Source organism: Megalops cyprinoides, chromosome 23 (assembly GCF_013368585.1).
Source record: "Megalops cyprinoides isolate fMegCyp1 chromosome 23, fMegCyp1.pri, whole genome shotgun sequence".
Classification (NCBI taxonomy): Eukaryota; Metazoa; Chordata; class Actinopteri; order Elopiformes; family Megalopidae; genus Megalops; species Megalops cyprinoides.
In genome coordinates this window covers 19,875,450-19,901,423 of record NC_050605.1, presented here as the reverse complement: position 1 = coordinate 19,901,423, position 25,974 = coordinate 19,875,450, and the positions used below count along the sequence as shown (strand labels likewise).

General features: G+C 40.9%; 1 protein-coding gene across 1 annotated transcript; it reads left to right on the top strand.

Annotated features, from left to right (window-relative positions):
* The first annotated feature begins 1,433 nt into the window (after window positions 1-1,433).
* On the top strand, window positions 1,434-22,570 carry LOC118770557 (serine/threonine-protein kinase 38-like). The gene is made up of 14 exons (XM_036518303.1): window positions 1,434-1,725; window positions 10,917-11,056; window positions 12,568-12,619; window positions 13,350-13,472; window positions 14,048-14,131; window positions 14,993-15,116; window positions 15,390-15,544; window positions 16,181-16,283; window positions 16,920-16,981; window positions 17,154-17,271; window positions 17,602-17,725; window positions 19,102-19,197; window positions 19,854-19,945; window positions 20,550-22,570. The coding sequence occupies exons 2-14, from the start codon at window positions 10,923-10,925 to the stop codon at window positions 20,675-20,677; spliced, it is 1,395 nt and encodes a 464-aa protein (XP_036374196.1). The 5' UTR covers window positions 1,434-1,725; window positions 10,917-10,922; the 3' UTR covers window positions 20,678-22,570.
* Window positions 22,571-25,974: the final 3,404 nt, after the last annotated feature.

Sequence of the window (25,974 nt, the reverse complement as noted above, 5' to 3'; positions counted from 1 at the left end):
TGAGAAATCCGCTCTGGTTCATGACATCCATTTCAAATAGTGATGCATGTTGAAGTACTAAAGCTTGAAGTTCTTTTAGTGATGTATCGCGTACCTCTCAAATATTTTACTGGAAAAGTTCAAAGCATTGCCACCGATTACAACATTGAGTTTTTATTATAGTTTTTCAACTGAACTACCAATACTATAAGGATTATTGAACATGAATGACAGAGACACTGGGTCTGCCATTGATGACCATTTTTAAAATGGGAGGAAAGCAAGACATCAAGGAGGCAATAGTTTACCAGTCAGTTATAATACCCAGTTTTTATTTCACAGAAAAATACCAAATACTAAATGTCAAAATACAAAGCATCAATACCCTTAGTTGATTGTTTCCACTTTCCTGAAAAGCAAAATTTTCAAGAACTGTATGTGACCGTGTGTGATCTTGACAAAGACCTTGCTTGCCATAACTTATTTTATTTTGTTTGCACATAATGTCCCTTGGACTGTATGTCCAACAACCGAGAACAAAAGGCTGTTTCATAGTGAAACTTTTACTGAACTCTATATATAGAATGAACGTCACCACCCTTCTCCGTAATGTCAAGTGAACGAATAAGTCATTATGCACAAATAACTCATCAAGCAAGCTGGCCTGCCCAAATGTTTTAGTTCTGTACACAGAGGAAACGGTGACATCACCTCTGAAATGTTCTGGGTACTGTAATGATCCCTAAAAGGAAATGGTGGTCTGTATCTGGAGCCTGTCACACTGTACACTGTAAGTACTGACAAAAACTGTATAACAGAGCTCAAGATGCATCTTTACGCTCAAACTAAGGACATTTAAACCACTTTCCACACACCCCCCCTGATACCTTTATTCATGTGTCCTTGGACATCTCATGGCAAGCTTATGTCTGTCTATCTGTCTGCCCTTTGATCTATCTCTGTCTATGTATACATATGGTTTTATATTATAACATATTCATATTTGTAGATGTAGTCATTTACCTTTAGAAGTTTTCACTTACATTTACAGACAACTGGTAAACATTCATTTATTGATGTAATTCCTAATGATAATAAATAACATGGAGTAAAAAAAACATGTTTACTGAACTATTTCTTTATTTCTATTTGAGAATTTAACGATAAATAGGACTGTAGAGGTTACACACTTGTACACTTGCCTACTGTTAGAATTCATTCATTGTTCATTCGTCTGATCCAGACAGCAAGCCTGACCGCCGAACAGTGACAGTGTATGACAAACAACCTTCATCTGATAAGCGGAGAGAGGGGCGGTGCCCTCCAACGCCTCCAAATTGCATTGGTCAAGAAAAGCATTGCCACCCTTTTTTGTCTTACCATTGGCTATTAAATCTGTCATTACAGTGACGATTGGCTGCGTGGCGTGAGGTCTGGGAGCAGGAACAGGAAAGACGGGTTATATTGTTGCTAATACAGAAGCGACGAGGTCAGAGATTGTTTTATGGAAACAAATATCAAACCACAGAGTTTTGTAAACATCGATGCATTTCAATCGTTTCTAATTTGGCCAAGCCACGCATTCAAGCAGAGAGATCGTGAAAGAATTGCCACCGAATAATTTGTCTGGGGTTTTGGATCTGTCTTGACTGTTTTCCTCGTATGTCAACATAGAATTATTTCATACTCGAGTGATATTGATACTGAATCGTAGAACTGGAAGAAACATCGGATAGGGGCGCCGTGGTGAGTGTTTTTGTCATTTTTTTAACTTTTAAGCTGGTACCGGAATCACTGACACAATGCTTTGGGTTATGGTATTCACAGGGATGCTAGCTGTATTTTTGGAATTGCTATAAAAATCCAAGACAAATGTCGCACATGAGATAAAATAAGTACTTAACTTGGGGAGGGGTTAATTTTAGAACAAATGTGACCATTTTCCTTTTAAAGTCAAAGCGTTGACGCTGGTATTTTTGAAGAGGCAATTAAAAAAAACCCTATTGCCTTTCCTGTTATGGTAACAATTGCATTGGATCAAATGGACCTGGACAGTATCGTCTGCTTCGTGAATGCAGACATCATAAACGCTCATGAATCATTTTATAAGATCACCCTATAAATAATGCGCTCGTGATGCATACAAATTAGACGCTGACCCAACGTTTAACATTTGTCTTCTGCAAATTACTGTTTTCCTTGGCTGCCAAAAATAAAATAACTCATAGAACATAGAAATCTCTCATAATCCCCAACAGTCAGGTTACATGAATGTAGTCCAGTAAGGGCTATTCATTCATTTTGGCGACTATTTCTGTCAAAGATCTGCCAACCAAAACATCGGTCACATTATGCATACAGTAAGTGCTGTGTAATTGCAAACAAAGCGTAGAATAAAATAATTTACACAACGAGATTATATTTGACATAGCAAACAGAAATCAAACTTCATAAAGCCATTCAGATTAGAACAATGTTATTAAGAATATCTGCATTTTATAAAATAGTGCAGGTTAATAAGGAATGCAAGGTTTAGGAGAAATATCTTTTGGTCATAATCATTGATCCGTAATGACCAAAAACTGCTATGTAGCAAAACTTTTCATCTATTCCCACTCTGGCTGAGAATGTTACATTGTCCCAGCACTGAAAATGTCAGACATGTCTAAACGTATCTCTAATGGAGTTACAATGTTCCTCTGCAAAGGGGTTGCATGGATGCCAAGTAAAACCACAACCTTTTTGCTTTTTCTAGAAGCAACCTTTGCTTACTGTGGGTTGGATCATGACTGGTAAGACAGAATGGTCACCATGTCCCAATAGTGATACAGGCAGAACCTTACTCAAAAAGGTGATGTCTGTTTCAGGGGTCTTTAACAGCAAAGCATAACAAAGTTTTTAGGCCACTATGGACTGAGCCGACTTATAAGTGACCAGATGGTTGGCTCAGAAAATCCACCTGGTCTGCCTTGCCAGTTGGTTCTGAATGGACTTAGTCCGGATCTATTTATGCTGATTCTTCCTGTAAAATCTTGTTTGGCTGTTGGTCATCAGCTTTTAAATATTGAGCCAATCAAAGAGCAGGAGGGCATGGCAAAGATCATTTGGGTTTCTGTGCAAAGCAGGTATTGTTTTAGAAATGTGTATCAAGGGAAGTAAATGTGATCTACTCTAAAAGCCAGTCAAGGCAAATCTGCAGGCCTTAGACACAGATGCTCAAATACAAACACAGGCACACTGGTTGGTTTGTCATTTCCTATTTGCCTGGTTGATCCCCTTATTGAGGGTGACTTGCATAGCTTACATTTTTTTCATGTTGTCCATGCATGCAGCTGGGTATCTGCTGAAGCAATTTACCCTTAGTAACTTCCCTAAGGGTACATGTGCCCAACCCGTGAATCGAGTCTGCAAACTTTAGCTTATAGGCTGAATTCCTTCACCACTCCCTTTTTTCACCGTTACATCCACCGTTCAAAGTGTGTGAAATATGACTACGTTTGGAAAGAGTGTTTGTTTTGTTCTACCTGCAGAGAGGCTTTATGACAACACCGTCAGTCCCATGTGCCCTGGAGCATCTTGTGCTTCAAAGAATGGTTATTAGTTCCTGAGAATCTCCCAGCCCTGCCTTGTTGGGGAGGATCAGGTTGCTGCATAGAAGGATATTTTATTTTGCAAATTGACATCCTGTGTTTTAACAGTAGAAATAATTAATGCAGTGGTTTTCAGTGACTTCAGGTCATGCACCTTTTCTGGACATAGCTGAGGTCTTCTGAAATCAGTTCTCAAGATCACCCCCATCTCACTGAGTTGCGCATTTCTCAGTTGAAAAGGACTTTGTCAGGCTTTCCTCCTCCCGGTGGTAGGGTGCTGGATTTTACCCTTTTTGACCAACCCGTAGAGGGTTTGGTTTGCTCCTCCTGTTTGGCATTGTTCCTCAATGATTCAAAACTATTTAAACCTATTGCATCATGCCGCAGGATCCACCCGAAAACTATTCAGATTATCATTCCTCCAAGGTACACATTCGCACCAGTCTTCATAATACAGAACTTTAAGGTGATATCAGTTTCTTCACATTGTTTTTGGAAGTCAGTCAGTGATGTGTCATCTGCAGTGTGCCAGATTGCCCAGTACTCATTTTACAACATTAAAGTTCTAATGGGAAGACTAGCAGATGCAGGTGTCAGGTAGGCTCTGCTTGTGGATACATCATCATGATGTGCTTTTGTGCTCTTGATAATTTAGATGATATACTAAATATGGCAGATTATCAAATAGTGTTTAAATATGGATTAACACAGAAGAAACAGACTTTGGTCTGATACTATTGATTACACACTTGTCCAGTTGTGAAGGCATACATTTTATATAATGATAGCTGATTATAGTTCTTGAAACAATGCTCATGTCATGGTCAGATCTGATCAGGTCAGGATTTGAATTTATATCTATATGGCCCCACTCTGGCTCATCATTACAAGCATGGAACGTTTTAACCCACTAATCAATTCATGCTGTCTGTCAATACATGTTATCAGTCAAACTGCGTATGTTCACATATATGGCAATGCATTTTCGGTTGCTCGCCAGACCAACAAACTACATAATTGCATGTCAACATGTTGATGTTTTATTATATGTAATTTTACATTATATCTTGCATTTGTTTATATTATGGTATGAAAAAAGTACTATTAGACTCCTTAGACCCAGCCTGCAGTGGCAGAATCTTTAGTTTTAGAAATGGGCTCAGTCATGACATGTTTTCTTTCATACCTCACCAACTCTGGTCTCGCTCTGAGCAAGCTCATGAAGATCAGTCAATCAGGTTTTATTTTTATAGCAGGGAATCAGAATTGTCAGGAAGCACTTTGCCGTTTGCAGGGTATAATGGACACAGCATATAAAGAAAGGGCTAGAGTACTATGGCAGCAGTGAACATGTTGCTAAGTACAGAGTATTACACGTGCCGAGATCTGTTCAAACTGAGCTGATGCGTGGATGAAGAGATGTCCTGATGGAAAACGTAAACATACACAACATGCATACATACAAAAGGAAGGATTCAAAGTCACAGGAAAACCCTAATATGAGTCAGTTAGTGTGAGGGAAAATCTCCTCTCTGACACCAAAGATAAACTTTAAGAGCAAATTTGCCCTCACTTTGTGGTGGATGACAGTCTTAAGTTAATGAAAGGAAACTTAATATTTCCTTTCACCATATCATTGTCACCAGATCACCATATCATCCTTTATTAACAGCTAAAACAGTAGGAAAATGACCATGAGTTAATTTTGTGTGCCCACTTTCCATACAAGGACTATGGGTCATAGTTTCCATAGGTGAGTAACACAGACTCTAACACAGCCTTTAATTCTGAAAACAGTCATCTCTGTTTTGGGGCCTCAGCCCTTTCAGGAAACATCCGTTTAATGACTGCCATGAAAAAAAAGCACTGATGCTATACTCCTTGCAGAAACACCCATCAGACTGCAGTTCCTCCCTCTCTCTCCTCCACCAGGGCATGTAAGGTCAGGGGTGTCGTGTTGCCTAGCGAACACCTCATCTGGTCATTTCCATATATGTCCTTCTTTTTTAAATACGTTTGCTTAGCAGACGCCCTTATCTAGAGCGACGTATTAAGCTTTCATTATATGTATTACCCACTATCACATAGTGACAACCTACTAATGCAGTTCTGGCTAAGTACCTTGCTGATTTGAACCGGAAAGTTTCTGTTCTCAAATGCAGTGCCCAGACCACTATTCCACTCTGCACCCCTCTGTTCTCATAGGGTGAGGGGATCTTTTTTTTGCTGTGGGCACTAAAATAAGTGAGGTCATCAAGGTTAGGGTTTCATTATGACTGGTGTTTGTGCATTAGCTAGCTGTATTTCCTGCGTCACAAAGATAAAAATGTGAGACGCTTTCCCATAATGACATAAGGTCATGCAATGCAAGGTGCGATGTTTGTTGTTTTCTTTTAGAGCATAAGGTAGAAAAAACTGTCTGTGTGGGACGCACACAAAATAAGTCTTTGAAAAAGACGTCTTCTGAAGTTGTCTTGAGAACACGTATCGTACACATTCCCCTAAAAATGCCTTACAAGTATCTGACACATGTAAAGAAACATGCAAATACACATGCAAAAAGCACCAAAGGCTGCTCTCTGAAACATTGATCTGTAGTTTACATACATACACTTTTCACTGAGCCTGTTTATTGGATAAATCTTTAATATGGAGCTTTAATTTAAATTTAGGTTCACTGGGAAAGAAGAGAAGAAGTATTTTAAAATGAATCTCTGGCAAATTGTTAAATTGAATGTTTCGGGCATTCCAACTCTGTGGCCATTAGGCGGCTGATTTATGGACACATGGCCCAACCAACTAAACACTTTACTTGACTTTTATGTTCTCATCCAACAACTCAGCCTGCCCTTTAAAAGGCTGTATTGCAGTAAAAGGTGTTTTGGCTTCCATTGTTTTGGTTGCGTGCCAGTGTTTTTTCTTTGTCCCTTTTTGGGTAGTCCTTTTTCTCCTCAATCCCATCATCCTCTTTCCCCCCCCCTGCAGATTCAAGTCCACTGAACAGTTGCCTCTTGTTTACACGGTGAAAATTTGCCGAAACGGCCAGTCAAATATAAACTGCCCCCCTCCCCAATATGAGTCCAGCTGCTTCTCTGGCTGTCTTCAGCAGGAGTGGGCACGGACTTCATGGAAAATATGTGAGGGTAGAGTGCAAGGTGTTTGTCTTGGCATGGACCACGGTCTCCCCCCTCCACAGACGTCTGACTGGGTCTTTCATGCAAAGGGGTGCAGTTTCCTGCCCAAGACCAGCCGGCATGGGCGGTAATTGTCCTGTCAACGAGCCTCTTGTTTACCAGATGAAGTCACATACAGTTAATAGGGTTCTTATGTTTGTTCCTTGTTGGAACACGAGGATTTTTCATACCCACACCTGCCCGTCTCCTTCCTGTTGCCAGCAGCCAATCAGAAGCCTCCAAAGAAAACTGGCGCAGAGTTCAGCAGGCGGGACATCTGATAGAGGCTCTCCTCCCAGGAATGCTGTGTATTGTTTTTGAGTTGGAATACAGCCAGATAAATGCATTCAAACATGGTTTGGAACAGTGAAGAAGGGGAAGTGCTTTGTGTTTGGGCAGGTTTAATGGGCTCTATTACTTGTGGACCATGTTGAGAAACACAAGATTTATTTCAAACAGTTATGGAGCTGGCCGTTTCTGTTATTTCAAACATATGGCCACCGAGTAGTATGGTTTTAAAAATAATAATGCTTCTGGTCTGGATACATAGTGTGATACATAGGTGTGAACATGACCATTGTCTGTTGCTATTTGCTGTGCCAAAATACAGCAAAAGTGGAACTAATCTTGCAGTATTCACTTTAAACTCCTGTCCTTCCAGTGAATGTTGAACCCACTCTGCCAAAAGTCCCAAATTGCCTGCTAAAGCTTCAATGTTCTTACTCTCTCATTGAGAAATTTTGTTAGGGTTATGATTGGAAGAACCAGGATGAAATGGCCACAGAGGTTGACCTACCTACTTTTCCAAGCTTTTATGAAAAGCTGAATGTTCAGTTAATAAAGTTAGAAGGAATGTCATTAGAGGTTAGGGGTGGTTTGTAGTGTATCGTGTACTCTGTGTGTGTGTGTGTGTGTGTGTGTGTGTGTGTGTGTGTGTGTGTGTGTGTGTGTGTGTGTGGTTAGGGATGGCTGGGATTGGGGGGCACAATATCCTTATAACCTGAAATGCTATACACACCCCCTGACCACACCCCAGAGTGTGACCGCACCCGTTACTGTTTATATGTACTTTAAAGGTGACCTAAAATGGGGGGGAGGTGGGGGAGGGAGGTCACTCATAAAAATGTACCACCCCTAATGGCCCCTGTGGACCTGTATTGAGTACAGACCACTTTTATGGCAGTATCAGAGGGCCAAGTAGCTTGAACTTGGAGTCGTGTTGGTTGCTTAGGCTTTGTTAATAACACAGATAAATAAGCTTTCTGCAAATCAATCTGCATCCATACACTGGCGATCATTGTAGTGTTTGTGCTCTGCACTCTCAGTGAAGGGTACGGTAATGATCACTTGTCATTCTATGGTAATGTCTGTTATTGGTGTGAATGGATGTATCTGTCATTGTGAGATTGTGTTTTTTTTTTTTTTTTAGCAAGGGCTGGCATAGTCATTTGCAGATGTGATGAGCCCGGAAGTAAGCACATTAAACAATGTGTTCCTCCACTCTTTCCAGCAGGCCTGGTGTACATAGGGGCCTGACTCTGCATCGGCTGCATATTCTGGTTGTTTTGCAGAATTTCACAGAATTGCTGTATGTGCAGGTATTCCCAAGGATGAGGAACAAAGGGCCTGTTGAAGGGGCAAGAGCAAAGGGTGGGGGTTTGCTCATTCGTTTAGGTTCAAAGGTCAGGCTCAGTCAGGCAGGGGGATTTTCAGTACGGCCATTGGACACATGCCAACTGCAAAACTGTGGTAATTAGAGACTTTTCTCTTCACCGTGGCACACCCAGCTTAAGGTAAGGCCAGGAGAACCAGTTCTAAATGATCGTCTTCTTTTAAAAGGTGAACATGAATGTTCATTATCATTTATTTGACTAGCAGAGGCTCCCATCCAGGCTGTCTTGCATAACTTACAATGTACATGTTATCCATCTATGTGGAAGTAGGTTTTGCTAAATTGATTCAATTTCAGTACTTGGCTCAAGGGTATAATATCATATCAGTACTGTCAGGATACAAACAAGCAACCATCCGATAGCAAGTCCAGCTCTCAATGTTGTTCCACGGCCAGACCATGTCTTTGTGCCTTTCAGTGCTGCCAAATGCTTGGAATTGACTACTAGTGCCCTCATTGAAACGGGAATTGCAAGGAGGCTTGTGCACACAAGATGGCTGATGAGTGAGACATTCCCATATCCCATACGTGTTGCATCTAAAAAGCTCTCTTAACCCCTCCAAAGCTGAGATATTAGACAGCATTGCGAGATAAAAACTAAAAAAGGAATATTTGAAATTGGGTAGTAATGGGATTCTTTGTCAATGTCAATTACCAGATCTACAGTGGGTGAAAGAGTTGCTTCATTCAGTGTGGCATGCTTGAGGAAACTGGTTCAGTAAAGATACTGTTGTAAACCAACAGTTTATTATGCAATCACCTGTATCATTATGATACGAAATTGGCGGGATATGGAGTTTGGCGGGAAGTGTTGTTTGATTAAGACCAGGACCAAGCCAGAGGTCAGGCTTTGTTTGTGTGTCAGGATAAGGGAAGCATAGGTATTGGCTGTTAGGTAAAGTTTGATAGGACTGTTTCCAGTGTGTCTGCTTAGATCTGTAATTTCATTTCTGAATCCTTCATTTCATTTCTTTCATTTCCAGTACGTCAGTGTTGATTTCTGCACCGTGTCCATGTTGGTTTCAGCTATGTGCCAGTCTTGACTTCTACATTGTGTCGGTTTTAATTTCTGCGCTGTGGTAGTATTAGATTATGATATGTCAGTGCTGAGTTGTACACTGTCAGTGTTGGTGTCAGCACGATGTCAGTGAAGGGAACAGTGTGTGAACGGGCCTGTTATTTTCCTGCGTCTGGGGTGTGGCACAGCTCCTTTCTCTTCATGTAGGACTTTCCTGAAAACTCACGCTGCTGGAGCCAGCCAACGGAAATATCATCGAAATATTGCCTTTGATAGATAAGGTCACGTGATTTCCTCCTAGCGACTGTCCCGTTCGCAGAATCAGCGTGAGGCAATTGTTGAGAGCCAGAGGGAGAAAATTGTGCATTCGCCTGAGACTAAACAAACCGCTGTAATCTTCTGCCGTTCCTAGAACGGAAGGCACCGTCTCGGGTCTAAATAAGTCACTTGCTATATCTGTTACCTCCCCGAGCTGATGTAATATTATGCATTTGCTTGCTCATAGTTTGAAATACCACTAGGGTAAAATGTGCTCTGTTATGGGTGAGATTGACCTTAAAAGAGCAAATGAAGTGGGAATTCATTCTTAATGCTACGCTATGGAGGAAGTGAATATGATCGAGTCATTGGTACTCAAACAGTGGGGGATATTGAGCAAAAGCACTGTTGTAAAGCATATCCACTCGGTGTAAAACTCCATACTGTATCTATGACCAAACCTCTGAAGGTTTCAGCAAGATCTTTACTTTGATAAAACCAGGAGTTCAGAGACAAATGAGTAATCAAATCTCATGCAAAACTGAAATCCTTCCCAGTCTTGCAAATATGCCTTGCTTTGCTTAGCTGCATCAGACGTAAAGTTAAATGATTGTGTCCTCAGTCAGTGGGCGTTTGCCTTCAGTCAGGGAGATGGGTGCAAATAAATCAATTGCACCCCCCCCCCCCCCTCCAAATAAATAAATAAAAATAAACCTGGTGCTGTCAATAAATCAGTCAATCCTGTTTGACATTAATGAAAGGAATTGTCATGGAGTGCATTATTCCATTGGTCTTGGTAGTCTGTATCTCGATAGGCCCTTGTGAGTCGGGCAGGTGGCGTCAGGGAGATGTGCCTGTCCTGTGTTTGGTGTTCACTCTCCTGGTGCACTATGGAACTTGTAGTGTGGAAAGTAGTCATGGTTGGGTAGCAGTATATAGGGAGGGTTTAATTCTCTGCAACCAAGTGCTCCCGCATGAATGCAGAAGACGTCATGGAAATAACAAGCCTAATGTATATTTGATGATTTCAAAGAAGGGGAAAAGACATAAACAAAGTAACTGAAGAAAGGCAGTATGGTCCGTCAATGGTCTATCAGTCATCAGAGGTGATGTATTAGGTGGTGTGCCTTTAAAACATGATGAAAGCTAATAAAAGACCATACAGTCCTTTTGCTGGTGGGTGGTGGACTCCACCACTGTGTGACTCATTGTGTTTGTGCTTTCAGGATAGCATGGCCATGACTGGGGGGACAGCCCAGACCCTCCCCATGAGCAACCACACGCGCGAGAGGGTGACTGTGGCGAAGCTGACCCTGGAGAACTTCTATAGCACTCTGCTCACCCAGCATGAGGAGCGTGAGATGAGGTCACTAGTCCCCTTCTCCTATTTATTTATTTATTTATTTATTTTTGCATTTTAATGCATTTTTAATCAGTATCATCAGGCTGGCTCAGCCCTGGTGCTCAGAGACCTGTTACAGCCGAATGCTTTCACTACACTACCCCCCATTGAATTGGTCCTCAACCATATGTACTGAACCAGTTTCAATATAAGAACTTCCCATTTGTGAGAGTGATTGGGGGGGGGGAAAGGAACCTTCTAGATTTTGTCTGTTTACCACCAAGGTTGGAAGGACTGATGTATATTGTCTCTTTCATCCTTATCCCTCTCTCTCTGTCCCTTACATTCAAACAAGAACACAAATGTACAGATCAGAGTTTTTAGTTTTCACTTAAACCTAAAGTTGTTGCCAGTCAAGCTGGTATACATTTTGAGTGTGTTACCTTTAGACATGCCATTGTACAGAAGCAATTAACCCTCCAAACCAATGGTATATGTGATGGGAGCTCCTCAACCCTACACTGCCACCAAGTGGTATTATAGTGGAATTTCATACCCTCAAATTTCAGACACAGATGGGCTACCCCTATTACCAAGGATGAGGGCAGCCACATTAAAATGACAGAAGTTGACAGCATGCGTGATGCGTGGCATATAAAAGTACAGGACTGTACTTTGAGAGTGTGGAAGTATTTGTTAAACAAGGAGACATTGTGAACAGCAGCTTAAAGAGGCTGAACAGTAATGTAAACACAGGAAAGGTAAGGAGTTTTACTGTGGACATCAGGCACTATTTTAACTTAATGTTTTTAAGGAAGGCATAAAATCACTTATACAAAACCTGGGATATGTCATGGACTTATAAGTCTTTTATTTTTTGCGAGATAGGAAGGGGAAACCATCATGTGATATTGCAAAACTAGTCATTGCGACATTGCCGATATGATTTGTCATATAAAATAACATTATTATAAACATAAATCGTCCCCTTGCTTTTCTGTGTGTGTTGAAAGCATAAATGTAATGAATTATTTAAACACATTTCAAAACACAGTTTATTGAAACGCATAAATTATTGCTGTCGCATTGCCGCCATTTTTATGGACCATACAGTGTGGGAGAATGGACATATTTTAGACCTCATAGTGAGTGAGCTCTCTGACTGTTTATTTTATACATATTGACACAGCTGTATGAACTGTACATTTTGAATGTACTTATGGCTTGCCATGTATGCATGCGTGTTTGCTTAACCCACATGAAGGGTAAAAAAGAAATATAATTTGAAAACACTGGTTCTAGGGGGTTGCATTGGCTGAAGGTATTCCTTCTGTCTGAACCATTCACAATCACATCCCACAAGATATAAGCTCAGTCGCACCGCGTGGACTTTACTTCCTGGTTTTGACCATTTTAATGGTTGACAGGGAGCTGTAAACCTTGCTTCGTTGTGTTGATTCCCTCCTGCACACAGTCGCATTTTAGAGTACTACTGTGCACTGCTCACTCAAGCTTGTGATCTGCTAATTTTGCAGGCAAAAGAAACTGGAGAAGGTTATGGACGAAGAAGGCTTGCAGGATGAAGAGGTACCACATCATCCTCCTATGGTTGTGTGTCTCGGTATTATGCCTCCACTGGGTCATGGTGCTTGCAGGGCCCCCCGGGACTTCATGAGGGCAAAAAAACTGAAAATATGGAATAAAATTATGCCAAGGCTAAATTAAGCCCTACACGTTTGCGGTATGCAAACTATTAAGATGGAATTTTTTTGAAAGGTTTTACACTATTTTAGAATCTTGTACAACATTCCAGCTTTAAGTATTTAACGTGTGTGTTTAACAGGAGATTTAGATTTAAAGATTTCATTTAAAGATTTCTGTAAAAAGAAAATATTTGAAAATTAACCCCCAGGGAACATATTTAATCAGATGTAGAAGCACACACCATCTCTATGGCACATAAAACATAGATTAATAAATTATTCATATGTCCAGCAAACTTTTGTTCCTTTTAAAAGTATTGTTTACAGCAAAGGCTGGAAAATTCTACCTTCACCTTCATTTTAATAAATGATTGCTACCTAGGACTGAAGTGAAAAGTATGTGGTTGTTCCCATGGCTATGGAGCTGTTAGGAAAGCATGCTGGAGTAGCTCTCTTGAGTATGTCATTGTGGTGTTACCCCACACTGCTGACTGCCCTCAGTAAATAACAATTGAACTATATTCAAATGGACCTGAAGTTGCACTTTGCTGACGTCTCCCACCTGTCAGTCCTGCAGGAGAAAATGCTGATAAATTTCCCTTCTGTCTCTGCAGAAGATAATGAGGCGATCACAGCACGCCCGGAAGGAGACAGAGTTTCTGCGACTGAAGAGAACCCGCCTGGGACTGGATGACTTTGAGTCCTTGAAGGTCATTGGGAGGGGAGCCTTTGGAGAGGTGTGTGGCACAATGTGTTACCCCAATTTTAAAAAAAGCACCTGTCTCTCTCTTACACCAATAGGGCACATTTACCATGTTCATCAGAATGACCATGACCAATGCTCATTGGAAGTGACAAATAGAGTTCCCAAATTGCTGTTTGATTTGCATTTATTAAAAGCGAGATGTGCTATTATATGCATAAGCAGATCAATCCATGTGAAGGTACGTGCACATGTATATCATTGATTTAAGAGGTCCTGAAAAGTCCCAGTTTATTTCATTTTTGCTATAGATCACCTCCATTTCCTTTGTGAACTGAAGCAGGTACCTGTTTTTAATTGCATTGCTTTGCAAATACCTTTTATCAAAGCATTTTCTATGTGTTCTTTCCCTGCCTCACACATACTGAAGATAAGACTTTAATGAGTGGCATGCTGTCTCACCATAGCTATAAACCACATGCTGTAGTCTAGCAAGCAAGGCAGCCCTCTTCAAAGAAGACAGAAGTTGAGAGTCCATCATTGTAATTCACCCTCCCCCCCAGCAGAGTGCGCTGTATGACATTGATGTCTGCCTGTGTGTGTGCCCAGGTGCGTTTGGTACAGAAGAAGGACACTGGTCACATCTATGCAATGAAGATCCTGAGGAAAGCTGACATGCTGGAGAAGGAGCAGGTCAGCATGCCTTTTCTTCATCTCAGTCAGGGCTGATATGTGGGAATAAGCAGAGTGTAATAATAAGCAGAGTGGAATAATAGCAGAGTGTAGTGTAGCAGTGTAGCATTGTGGTTAAGGAACAAAAGGTTGCCAGTTTCATTCCCCACTGGGGCGCTGCTGCTGTACCCTTGGGCAAGGTACTTAACCCACAGTTGCCTCAGTAAATATCCAGCTGTATAAATGGAAAACATTGTAAAAAAAAAACCTGTAACCAATGTAAGTTGTCTGGATAAGGCCATCTGCTAAATGCCAATAATGTAATGTAATGTAAAGATGGGAGGGAAATAGACAGGGAACCCCGCTGCCTGAACCGCCTGAAACGCCTGAAACAGCACTTCATCCATGCTCCCATGTTCAGAAATAGTCATGGTTTTTCAAACGTGTCCAGCTCATTTCCTGGAAGGCCACATGTATGCTGATTTTTTTTTTTTTAAAACAACCTCTGCCAAGCATACACCTACCCTGGCCTGTTTAGTTAATGAATAAACAAAACAAAACCCATCACGCACTGCAACTCCCCAGGGTGGAGGTGATGGACTAATAAGGATCTGACTGCAGACAGGCAGATCCATCCAAAAAGCCAGCCTGGTTCAAAGACATTGTTTCCATAGGTGTGACATCCCTATCCATAAACCCAAATCCTAACCCTCCCTTAGATAAGATGGAAGAGCATCTCATCCAGGGACAGGATTGTGTGGATGGGGTGGCCTTTTTGGGCATATTTCCCTCTGGCATGAGCAGCCAGCAAGTATTAGAAAATCCCTTGTTTGCTGGGTCTGCCCTACCTCATCATGACCATGCCTCCTTCTGCTCCCACAGGTGGCCCATATCCGTGCAGAGCGGGACATCCTAGTGGAGGCAGACGGGGCCTGGGTAGTGAAGATGTTCTACAGTTTCCAGGACAAGAGGAACCTTTACCTCATCATGGAGTTCTTGCCTGGGGGTAAGAACTGCTTTTAGCTCTTGACTGACTTACCTCACTCTGCATTGCGGTGTCTCGCTTGTCACACAACTTCTGTCCAGCTTACCTGTGGAGTTTTATCTCAAGCACCTTTACAGTTTATATGAAATTTCTCACCAAGGAAACTGTTTAGCTGTGAGATAGCAATCATAGGTTCTTTGAGGCCCACAGTGCAGGTAAGAGCAGTGGTTAGAGATGCTCAGGGTGCAGATGTGTGCGGTAGCATGCCTGACACCATCCCACCGCTCTGCACAGGTGACATGATGACACTCTTGATGAAGAAGGACACCCTGTCAGAAGAGGCCACTCAGTTCTACATTGCTGAGACTGTGCTCGCCATTGACTCCATCCACCAGCTGGGCTTCATCCACAGAGACATTAAACCTGACAACCTGCTGCTTGACGCGAGGGTGAGACACACACACACATGCACACATTCAGGCATGCACATACACAGACACAACACACTTACACATCCACACACACACATATTCAGACATGTACATACCACATACATACTCATGCACACAGATACAGACGCAAACACATGTACACATTCATGTTTACACACATACACATGTATGTGCACACACAAACATATAGGGCCATGGTCATTTAGCAGTGTGTCTCTGTTAACAACATACAGATTTAGCATTGTTTTGTCTCTGTGTTCATAGTTCTCATACATCTCAGCATTAACAATACATGGTTTGAGTGATGTTGTGTCTCATAGAGTGGACATTGTTCTGTCTCAGTTCATTGTGGTATTGTTAAGACTGTTTCTGTGTTACCATCTTGTAATGGTGGGATTATATTGTATCTGTATTAAGAGCTCACAGTGTGAACATTGTTCTGTCTCAGTTCATTGTGGTATTGTTATATTGTCTGTCTGTGTTACTGTCTTGTAATGATAGGATTATATTGTATCTGTACTGACAGAACTTTGCAGTAGCATTATATTGTGTCTCTGTTAACAGCTCATAGTAGTAATGGTTTATTGTGTCTCATAGTTCTTGGCAATTACATTATATTGTGTCGGTTTGCAGGGTCATGTGAAGCTCTCAGACTTTGGCCTGTGTACTGGACTCAAGAAAGCCCATAGGACAGAGTTCTACAGGAACCTCACTCATAACCCACCCAGTGACTTCTGTAAGTCAGCACCAACCTGTCAGTTATTCCTGTCTAACTGAGAACAGTCTAAGGCACAGGTGTAAATGCATTTTAATTGTGCAAACTTTCTGATAGCAATGCTTTTTCAAGCTTGTTTCTGGCTTGATGTACAGGTTACTGAGAGTTGCTCCTGAAAAAATAAATCAAGTTTAATTTTGTATTTTTTGATCACAGAAAAGTTGAAATAATGTGTCTCACATGGTGTCATGGTTTAAAGGAATGATTGAGTTGATGAGTTGAGATGTCAGATTACAGTTGTATCAGTTTTGCCAATATGTTGTAGGTGTCTGCCATTATGGTATTTCACATCCATTACTGATCCTAGCGATATACGACCACTTGCAAATTATTTCCTTTATGGCTATTAAAGCATTACATGAAATTATGTGAGTTCATACGCAGCTTTAGAATTGACAGCTGGCGTGGTCTGGGACATACTTGTTTGTGTACAAACCCAAGACAAATGTTGTTTTTGTTTATCTGTAACTCATTTTAATTTTTTTTTAAAGAATTCAGTGTTCGCTGTATATTTTCATACATTCAGGCAAAGTAAAGAATTATTTTTCCCATAAATATTGAGTGAAAATAATGTTTTCTAATATTCATCCCTTGTAGCCTTCCAGAACATGAACTCCAAAAGAAAAGCAGAGACTTGGAAGAAGAACCGCAGGCAGCTAGTAAGTGAAAGACCGGTCGTTGTTCCATAGGCCCTTTGGGGCCCTTAGGCCCCTGTAGAGTGAGCACAGAGTGTGGGTCTACTTTGTGGTGAATGGTGAGTGTGGGATTCCACCATAGTGAATGGTTACTGTGGACCTTGACTTATATTGTGGATTTCTGTTTCCCTTTTAGGCATACTCAACTGTGGGCACTCCAGATTACATTGCTCCAGAAGTATTTATGCAGACAGGGTACAACAAGCTATGCGATTGGTGGTCCTTAGGTGTCATCATGTATGAGATGTTAATAGGTAAGCAGTGATCATCTAGCTTGGGAACCCTCACTTGTTTTAACACTTAGAAAGCCTGTGGCCAAACTGTATAAACCTGTGTGACCAGAGGTAATTATGTTTTTATTTGTGTATTACAGTTTAATATCCTAATTTTCCCTCTAGAATCATTCATCAATGAGTAGGGCAGTGTATCCTTGAGGAACGGACTCAGTGTCTCATTAACGCTTCTTTGTAAAGTGTGTTCATAACCCCGGCCACAGCTAGAATGTTGTGATTTTCCTCCCACCATGATAGCTGCCTGGAAATGAAATGGCTACCTTCTTATCCCTCTCTGCTGTATATGTGCAGGATATCCTCCCTTTTGCTCTGAGACACCCCAGGAGACCTACAGGAAGGTGATGAACTGGAAGGAAACACTGGTCTTCCCCCTCGAGGTGCCTATCTCAGAGAAGGCAAAAGACCTGATCCTGAGGTATGTGGGGAAGTGTGGTGCTTAGCTTCTCTAATGGCTGTGACATCAAAGACACAGAATGTACTGGCGGGCTGTAGAATCTTGCAGCAACTGATCCACAGAACTTATTATGTATATGGATCATCTCAGCCCACCCCCAGCTCACTGTCAGCCCATCCAGATTAGATAAATATCATTTGATCAGCTCAGCCATTTCCTAATTATGGCACATGTGAGTGATATAATAATCATCATTCTATACAGCCTCCTTCCTTTATTCAGCATACAGTAATAAATCATCTTATTTTATCTTTTACATTTAGTCATTTAGCAGATTCTCTTACCTTCAGTGACTTTCAAAAGTACATGCAATGTCTATTTTACTATTCTTTAAAACTTGGATTTGGCAACACAGTTCACTTTGAGAATAGAAGTGTATTGATAACTGTGCATAGACTGTTATTCTAGGCTTGACAGATACAGCTTAGTAAGGAGCAGACATGAATCTGGCACCTGTAGACCTTTAAAGTGGATTATTCAGTCTCTTCAAGTTCTAAGAAAGACAGATGCCAGCACCTGGTACCTCTGCCTAACTGCAGATCTGCCTGAGATAAACAGTCAGAATAAAGAGAGGGTGGAGGAATAGAACTGTCTGGGGCTAATCATTGACAGGAAGATTTGCATTTTTAAGGTGGACTTCTTTTTGGAAGTACTTCATGGACAGTATTTTGTTGCTGGTTTGGAAATATTAGCACTGCAAACACAAATTAGTTGGGGGGGGGGACAACTGTGGGAAGATCATAGGAGCCAACCAGACAAACCTTACTACACAGTACAGAAAAAGGACTTGATAGAAAGCAGAGAGCAGTCTGAAGGACGCACTACACTCCTTCCTCTGTGAGTTAAAGCTTTTACCATCTGGGATATGCTTTTGTGCCCCTGGTACCATGATTAATAGAGGCTGGGAGTCTGTAAATCACAGTGTCATTTCTTTTATGAATGATAGACAATAATTTATATTATTAATAATTTTAATATTGAACAATGGTGCTACTAATGTGCCACTAACTGAATTTTGTGAATTGGACGTTTGGCTGTATTGTAGCCTTTCCTTCATTCTGACTGCTGACTTTGCTCGAAGTGGAATCCCATTGTTATTATTATTATACCTTTATTTATACCTTTATTTATTGTTGTCTGTTTATTGATTGTGTTGTTGACTGTTTAATGTTTAATGTTTCTGCTGTGGTTCTTATGGATTCTTCCCCCTTGAGCGACAGTAAATTTCTGCTACCACTGCTGCTTCTCCTGGCTGCATTGGAAAAGCCACCCCACTCAGGTGAGCAGAGGAACAACCAGCTGTAGCTGTACTGACCTGCTCCTGCGTCATCCTGCAGGTACTGCAACGATGCGGAGAATCGGATTGGTGCCGTGAGCGTGGAGGAGATCAAGAGTCACCCTTTCTTTGAGTCAGTGGACTGGGAACACATCAGGTAGTCTGGTGTTTGGAAGCTGATGTGGCAGAGCTCTTTGTGTGACCTGCTTCTCCACTGTATTACCACTGTGCCCTTGCCTAATGATAAATAATAAGCAGAGGCCTTTTGGGGTTTGGATGCAAACCTGCAACCAACTGGTTACAGATGGAACCTTCTAAACCAGCAGCAAGGCCTTGGATCTCACATACTCATTCTGTGGTCTGCTTTCACATGTATGGTTTATTTGGAGAAGCGAGCGAATAGCGTGTCTGGTTTGGCTTTTATTTTTAACAGAATATATGAGATGTCAGTAGGAGCTATAGCCCAGTTTGGAGTCTGATTACTGGGTTGCATGTGCATTAATGCATTTTGTAATCTTAAACTTTAATTATGGATTAATACACTTTCTTGAGCTCTGACTCCGAGAAAATTACTGTGCGCTAAATGCCGTGGTTATGCTGAAAATGCTTACAGCTGCAAGCAGATGTGTTTGTGTGTTTGTGTTTGTGTTTGTGTTTGTGTGTGCACGTGTGTGTGCGCGTGTGTGTGCGAACGCATGTGTGTGTGTGTGTGTGTGTGTGTGTGTGTGTGTGTGTGCGTGTGTGTGTGTATGCATGCAGATGATTACTGACTGAATGTTGAGAACACTGTGTGGCTCTTTTTAACTCTTGCAGGGAGAGGCCAGCTGCCATCTCCATCGAAATAAAAAGCATCGATGACACTTCTAATTTCGACGATTTCCCAGAGTCTGACATTCTACAACCAGGTGAGTCCCATGTTTCCTGTTTTTGTCCATGTCCCTTCCGTAAATGGAATAGTCCTTCTCTTAACTTACTTTTCTGGGTAAGGTATTGACGACAGTGCACGTCTCCATGGCTGAATGTTTCTGTGAAACAATACATGCGTTCTCTTTCCCTGTTTCAAAGCAGTATACATTTACAGTATACATCTCTGTCTTACAGTTAGTTTATTTGGGGAAACAAATTTGAGTCTGTGTCATTTCAAAGTATGCCATATGTCATCATTTTCACCAAGACCTATGTTATTTTAACCTCAGAAAAACATACAACAGCAAATATACAAGGCCAAAAAAACATGTCCAGGTAGATTACATTACTGTTAATAAGATCAAACAATTCCTAAAGCCGGTGTTATTACAAAATGTTTTTTGACGTATTTGCCGTCTGTATTCAATATGTGGTGAAATTATTTGTTTTTGCTGTTTTATTTCCTGAAGATCATGAAATGTAGATGCTGTGTTTGGGTTTGGGTACCATGTAGGGCTAACAAGAGATTCATTTGCTTCATTTGAAGTCACTGTGGAGACTGTAGATTTCACACATTTGTTTTATTTGTCCCTCTTATTCCAGTGGGCAATGTCACAGAACCAGACTACAAGTCCAAAGACTGGGTATTCCTGAACTACACATATAAGAGATTTGAAGGACTGACCCAGAGAGGCACTATCCCCTCCTATATGAAGGCCGGCCAGGCATGAGAGGGGTGGCGCTCGTGGACCTCTCCTGGTGGGATGGGCCCAAGGGTGGCCATGTGGACTACGGACTCCAGGTGTAGTTGGGGGGGGGGGGAGCTGGACCTTTACTCTGATGAGAGGTCCAGAGAACCAGGATACAGACTCACTTCCTTTGGGGTGCGGATTTGGCGGCAGTGGCACAAATCCCATGTCGTTCGAAGATATGAGTGGGCGCTGACCCTTGAGGGTCTGTCTTGCCCTGATGTGCTGCCACCGAAAGACCCCCCCCAAGAGGGTATGACCGGAAACCCATCGCTGCTGAGGGACTCCTGCTATTGGTTGATTTCCCACCCTGCACAAAAAACCCTCTCACCTCATATTTTTGTCTTTAGCTCTAGAACTATTAAGGTACGGAAGGATGCCGGGAGGTTATAATATATTTGTGCGTAGTTCACACACTGATTCACTGAGATGTGCAGTCTTCAACACTGAATTCACAGCACTAACATGTATACTTTGGGCTTTGCCCTCATTTTCAGAGTTGTAGTTTTTATGAATGACTATTATTTGGTTTATTTAAGCACCCGTTAAATAAGAAAAAAAGCGATTGTGTCCAGGACTGAGAAGAGACTAGCCAAATCACGTACACAGAAGGAACATCAGATCAGGAGTTTTCCAGAGGGCATGCATAGTGGTGCACCCTTGCCACACAGGCTGCATGTCCACAGACTGGCCCAGATTCAGTTCAACCACAGTGCTCTTTGTCTTTGCATTGAGCGATGGCTTTAAACCAATTTTACCTCTTCTGTTCTCCCTACACATCATTTTTTGTTAATTTTATAGACTATCCAATGTGGTCTGGTATAAGAAAGAATGAAATGACTAATACTTTATTAAATTTCTACCTACAAGTTGAAGACAAAGTGCACTGCAGTACAATTCAATCTGGGCTTTTCACCTCTTTCAATCTAATGTACAAAAATGATACATTTTTGTGATAGGTTGAACCTTAGAAGTAATCTCACCTGTATATGTGTATGTAGGATTTCAGGTTGGGATTGATATTAATCAACTAGCTATTACCTAATTTATCAGCACCTTACCCAAAAATATCATGCAAGAAATATGCAAGTAATATTCTCAAATAATTGTTATAACTTAAGGAAAGGGTTGTAGACAGTTTTTCATGGTTGTGTGAATCATATGTACCTTACCACACATACACTGATAACCTGACAAAATATGTTGGCCAATAACCTTTACAGATGCAGGGGACTTCTAGCCACCACAAAGACACATGCTCTGGCATAAAGTTGATTCATACTTTGCTTCATCCATCATATTTGAAAGTAATGGAGAACATTATAAATATCTAAAGAACTTATGAATTGAAGCAAAACGGTGTCACTAAAACCCATAATAAAGGGAAATGAAATAAATTTAATGTTTCTGTAGATCATTGCAGTAGCTCATCCTCTATTGCTTGAATATAGTGATACTAAACTTGTATATGCAACATAATGGCTGAAAAGACCAAGAGTTTCAAAGAATGTGTAAAATATTAAGTATATAAATCATTTAACAGTGACACATGCTCCATCACTCTACTCCCCTCAAAGTGCATTGGCTGAAAAGTAGTGTTATTTCCTGGCTTGCAGAAAATGACTAGAAGACAATAATTTTAAAAAAGCAGGGTTCTATTAACTTTGTTCTAGAGACTTGGTTCTTCAGGGTATATTGGGTGTATTGTTTAACTGTATATACCTCTTATGTTTAGTGATCATTTTGACTGTTCATTGTTATGAGTTTGCATGTCCCTTTCTGAGGTCAACACTGCCCATGAACAATGTCCTGCTGTCTGATAATGTTTAAGGGATTAACTCCCCACAAAAACTGTAGCAAAGGAAAGTTTTTTTTTTTTTTTTTTTTTTTTTTTTAAATGTGTGTAGAATTAAATGTAAAGGATGTGTGTATGGGGAGGGGCCTAAGTCATATAGTTTGTTTGTATGTGTGTATTTAGAAATACACACATACCAACATGCGATGTTGGTTGGATTACTTTTGTTTGATGGAAATATTGTGAAAATCTCCCTGAAATAAAACCCTTTAAAACACCTCAGCTTTAAAATACTCCATTGACATGTTGAGGCTTTCCCATCAGCTAGATACATCTGCTAAGGGTCATTAGAGGTTACTGTCAAAGCTTGGATCAGCAATGGTGCTGCTTAAATACGGCCATATTTGCAAGCTATCCCTAGATAAGGGTGTCTGGTAATTTACTCTAGATAAATAAGGATTATTTATTAATTCAACACCTTTTTTCATAGTTGACGTTTTATACATTCATATAACCCAACATTTACGGAAACAATTCAGATGAAGTGTCTTTCTCATGGGTGCGACAGCAATGCCCCACCCAGGGTCCAAACCTTTTACCCTTTGGTTGCAACTTGTACTCCCACAGCGCTATACCTCACTGCCACTACCATTTACATACAGGTTGGCATTTTCAATATGTTTCACTTCTTTAAGGTCAAAGTGCTGCTTCATGACAGGTTTCACTCTGGCTTGACTGATTGTAAGGTGTGGCTCTGATAGCTTACTGTAATTACTGCATAAATTGCATTTGTTCAAAGGGTATCAAGGGCTGTTGGCCTGCCTTCCAATTCTCATTTAAGCAAGTATGGCTGTTTTTAGACTTCAGCTTTATTGCATTATTATTACATTTCATTTTTCAAGATTTCTTCAAATAAAATTGATAGGTATTTGACAGTGTTTAGTTGGAGGTACATGTGCATGCTTTGCACATCCAACTGACACTACAGCTCAGTTTTACTTCCTTATATAGCAACCATAATTACCTTTGAGGAACTCATATAAAGCAGTCATTAAAAATCCAGAAACCACGGATGTCCTTATTTCACTTGATTGTGAGGAAGGAAACAGAAGCCTGGTTAGAATTAAAGCCATATTTTTGTCTGCAGAATATCTGAACTTAAATTTATTTGTTACTTTGTTTTAAAAAAAAAATCAAACTTTTAAACTATATATATATATATATATATGAAAATTAATTATACTTTTTCCCTGAATACAGGCTTGAAAGCAACCTTTTCACAAAAAAAAGATGACAGATTGAGGACAATCCCCATACCGTTGAATGTCACAATAATGAATGTGTATATATACACATTATTGTGGCATTCACTGTGTAATGGTGTGTGTAATGTGTAATGGTTTGGAAATGATATAACAACAGGATGCAAATCAGTCTTCAGACAGGCAGTGCTTGTTTCCAGTCCTATAACTTGATTTGACAGCAAGCTCAAGTGTACACAGAACACAACACCTACCAAATAAAGTGAATTGAAATAGGATTGTCGTTCCTCTCAAGTCATTCTCAGAAAAGTTGCCAAATACACTTAAACCCTCATATTGCATTTCTCAGTACATTCAAACAAAATAAAAAATAAGATAAAATAAAAATACAACGAATATGTTTTGACCAAGAATTCAAATTCATTAGAACTTTAGAGTTTAGAATTCACTAAGTAGTCTACATGTGTTCACCAAATAACCACGCCCTCCGCGCTGTAACCACTTCCAATTTTGTGGCATTTAATGTTTTAGGGACTTGATTTTGGTTGCATAAAAACAAACACACTCTACACCTGTTTCCTGCATTCTTGATCAAGAACATGCTTTCCCGACCTTGTAACACATTTTTTTCTTCAAATACAATGTGAGAGTAACAAAGTGTGACACGAGAATGTAGGCAGAAAACAGGGGAGAACGTATACCTATTTTCCACCATGCTATTGACACCATCATTTGAATTTTAGAGTGTCCCATAGGAATTTTCATTAGGCTAACAAAAAATCTAAATTGGTCATAACTTTCTAGGACACCTGTGTTTCACGAATACTAGAAAGCTTCCCATTCGTTTGAATCAAGTAGGCTATTTATTCCACGCTTCCGTGATAAATTATTAGCCTTTTGAACTGATGGATTTTGTTCTGTGAATTCTACCGGAACAGATCAATATGAAGAACCTTACATTTCGCACATGAAAACCTTATTCACTCTCTCCTCTTTTTTGCAGCCACCACTTACCTGGGACAAAATATATTATTTATTAATCACTTACAATCCCTAAAAGCGCAACTTTGGGTCATACAGTAGGATGCCCAGAATGTTTAAGGCGGCTGATGAAGCGTCCCAGGTTGACACAGAAAAAGTTTCGTTTGAATTCCCCTTCCTCTGCATCGCAGTAAGTGCGCACAGAACGACTTAAATGGGCGTTATTACAAACTCATCCGTTGGATAAGGTACCCACCGCTTTTGTCGGCGGTGACCTTACCAACCGCCGGGCTTCACTGGGTTAACGCGCTGGCTGCACGTGACGGTTGGTTATATAATATGTAGGTCACACTCGCGCACGTTTCGGGAAAGGCACGTGCACCATTCAGCTTACGTAAAGTCTTTCTTTAGGAGGTCAAATTACGTCGGGTCGGTCCATTCAACTGCCAAAGCAGTCCCGAGTGTCAGAAAATGCGTCTTCGTCAAACCTAACTCCTACGTGTACTTAATGAGTTATGGGTAAATGATTACAGGTTAATTATTGACACGGGCCCCGAACTGGTTAAAAGTGAATTTTCCAATAGCCAAAAGCAGAGTAGCTTTAAATATCCAAAGCAAATTGTGAGTTGAACAATTGGTAAACATGTTTTGCGCCGCTGAATAAAGCATTTTTTTTTATTACTGACGCAGGACAATACCAGGGTTGCCAAGAATAGCCCGTATATTAGTAAACAGAAGGGTTATCGAGTTTCCCCAATGCATAAAATCAATTTCTGCACATCCCCATTTAACAACAACCTGCCCCACAAAAGCGACCCCATATGACAAGCAGAAATTTCAGCAGTACTAATTTCACTCGGAGTTCAAACATGGAAAAATGCAGGCTGCTCTGCTTTTTGACCGAGCCAGGTTTTAGTCACTTAAGTAACCAGCCAGTAAAAAGCCTAAGTCAAAATTTTGTTTTAGTGGAATGAACCACAGCCTGTTTTGTTACCACGGGACAATGCGGCTCGAAAAATGACCACACTCCCCATCCAAAAATGAAGTTCACATATGACTATACTCCCCATTATCTTAGGCGGTTCACTTAGGAACGCACTCGCCTCCGGCTAATGCCGTTCATGTTGGAACTTACTCCCCACTGGCTAGCGCTGTTCGTGTGGGACCGTACTCTCAAGCAGCTAATACGGTTCATGTGTGACCGTGCTCCCCGCCGGCAACTGCGGCGCATATATGATCGA

Coding starts and splice junctions, on each gene's coding strand:
- LOC118770557 (XM_036518303.1), top strand. CDS start 10,923: ATGGCCATGACTGGGGGGACAGCCCAGACCCTCCCCATGAGCAACCAC. Junction 12,620..13,349: donor AAGGCTTGCAGGATGAAGAG/GTACCACATCAT, acceptor CTGTCTCTGCAG/AAGATAATGAGGCGATCACA. Junction 19,946..20,549: donor GTCTGACATTCTACAACCAG/GTGAGTCCCATG, acceptor CTCTTATTCCAG/TGGGCAATGTCACAGAACCA.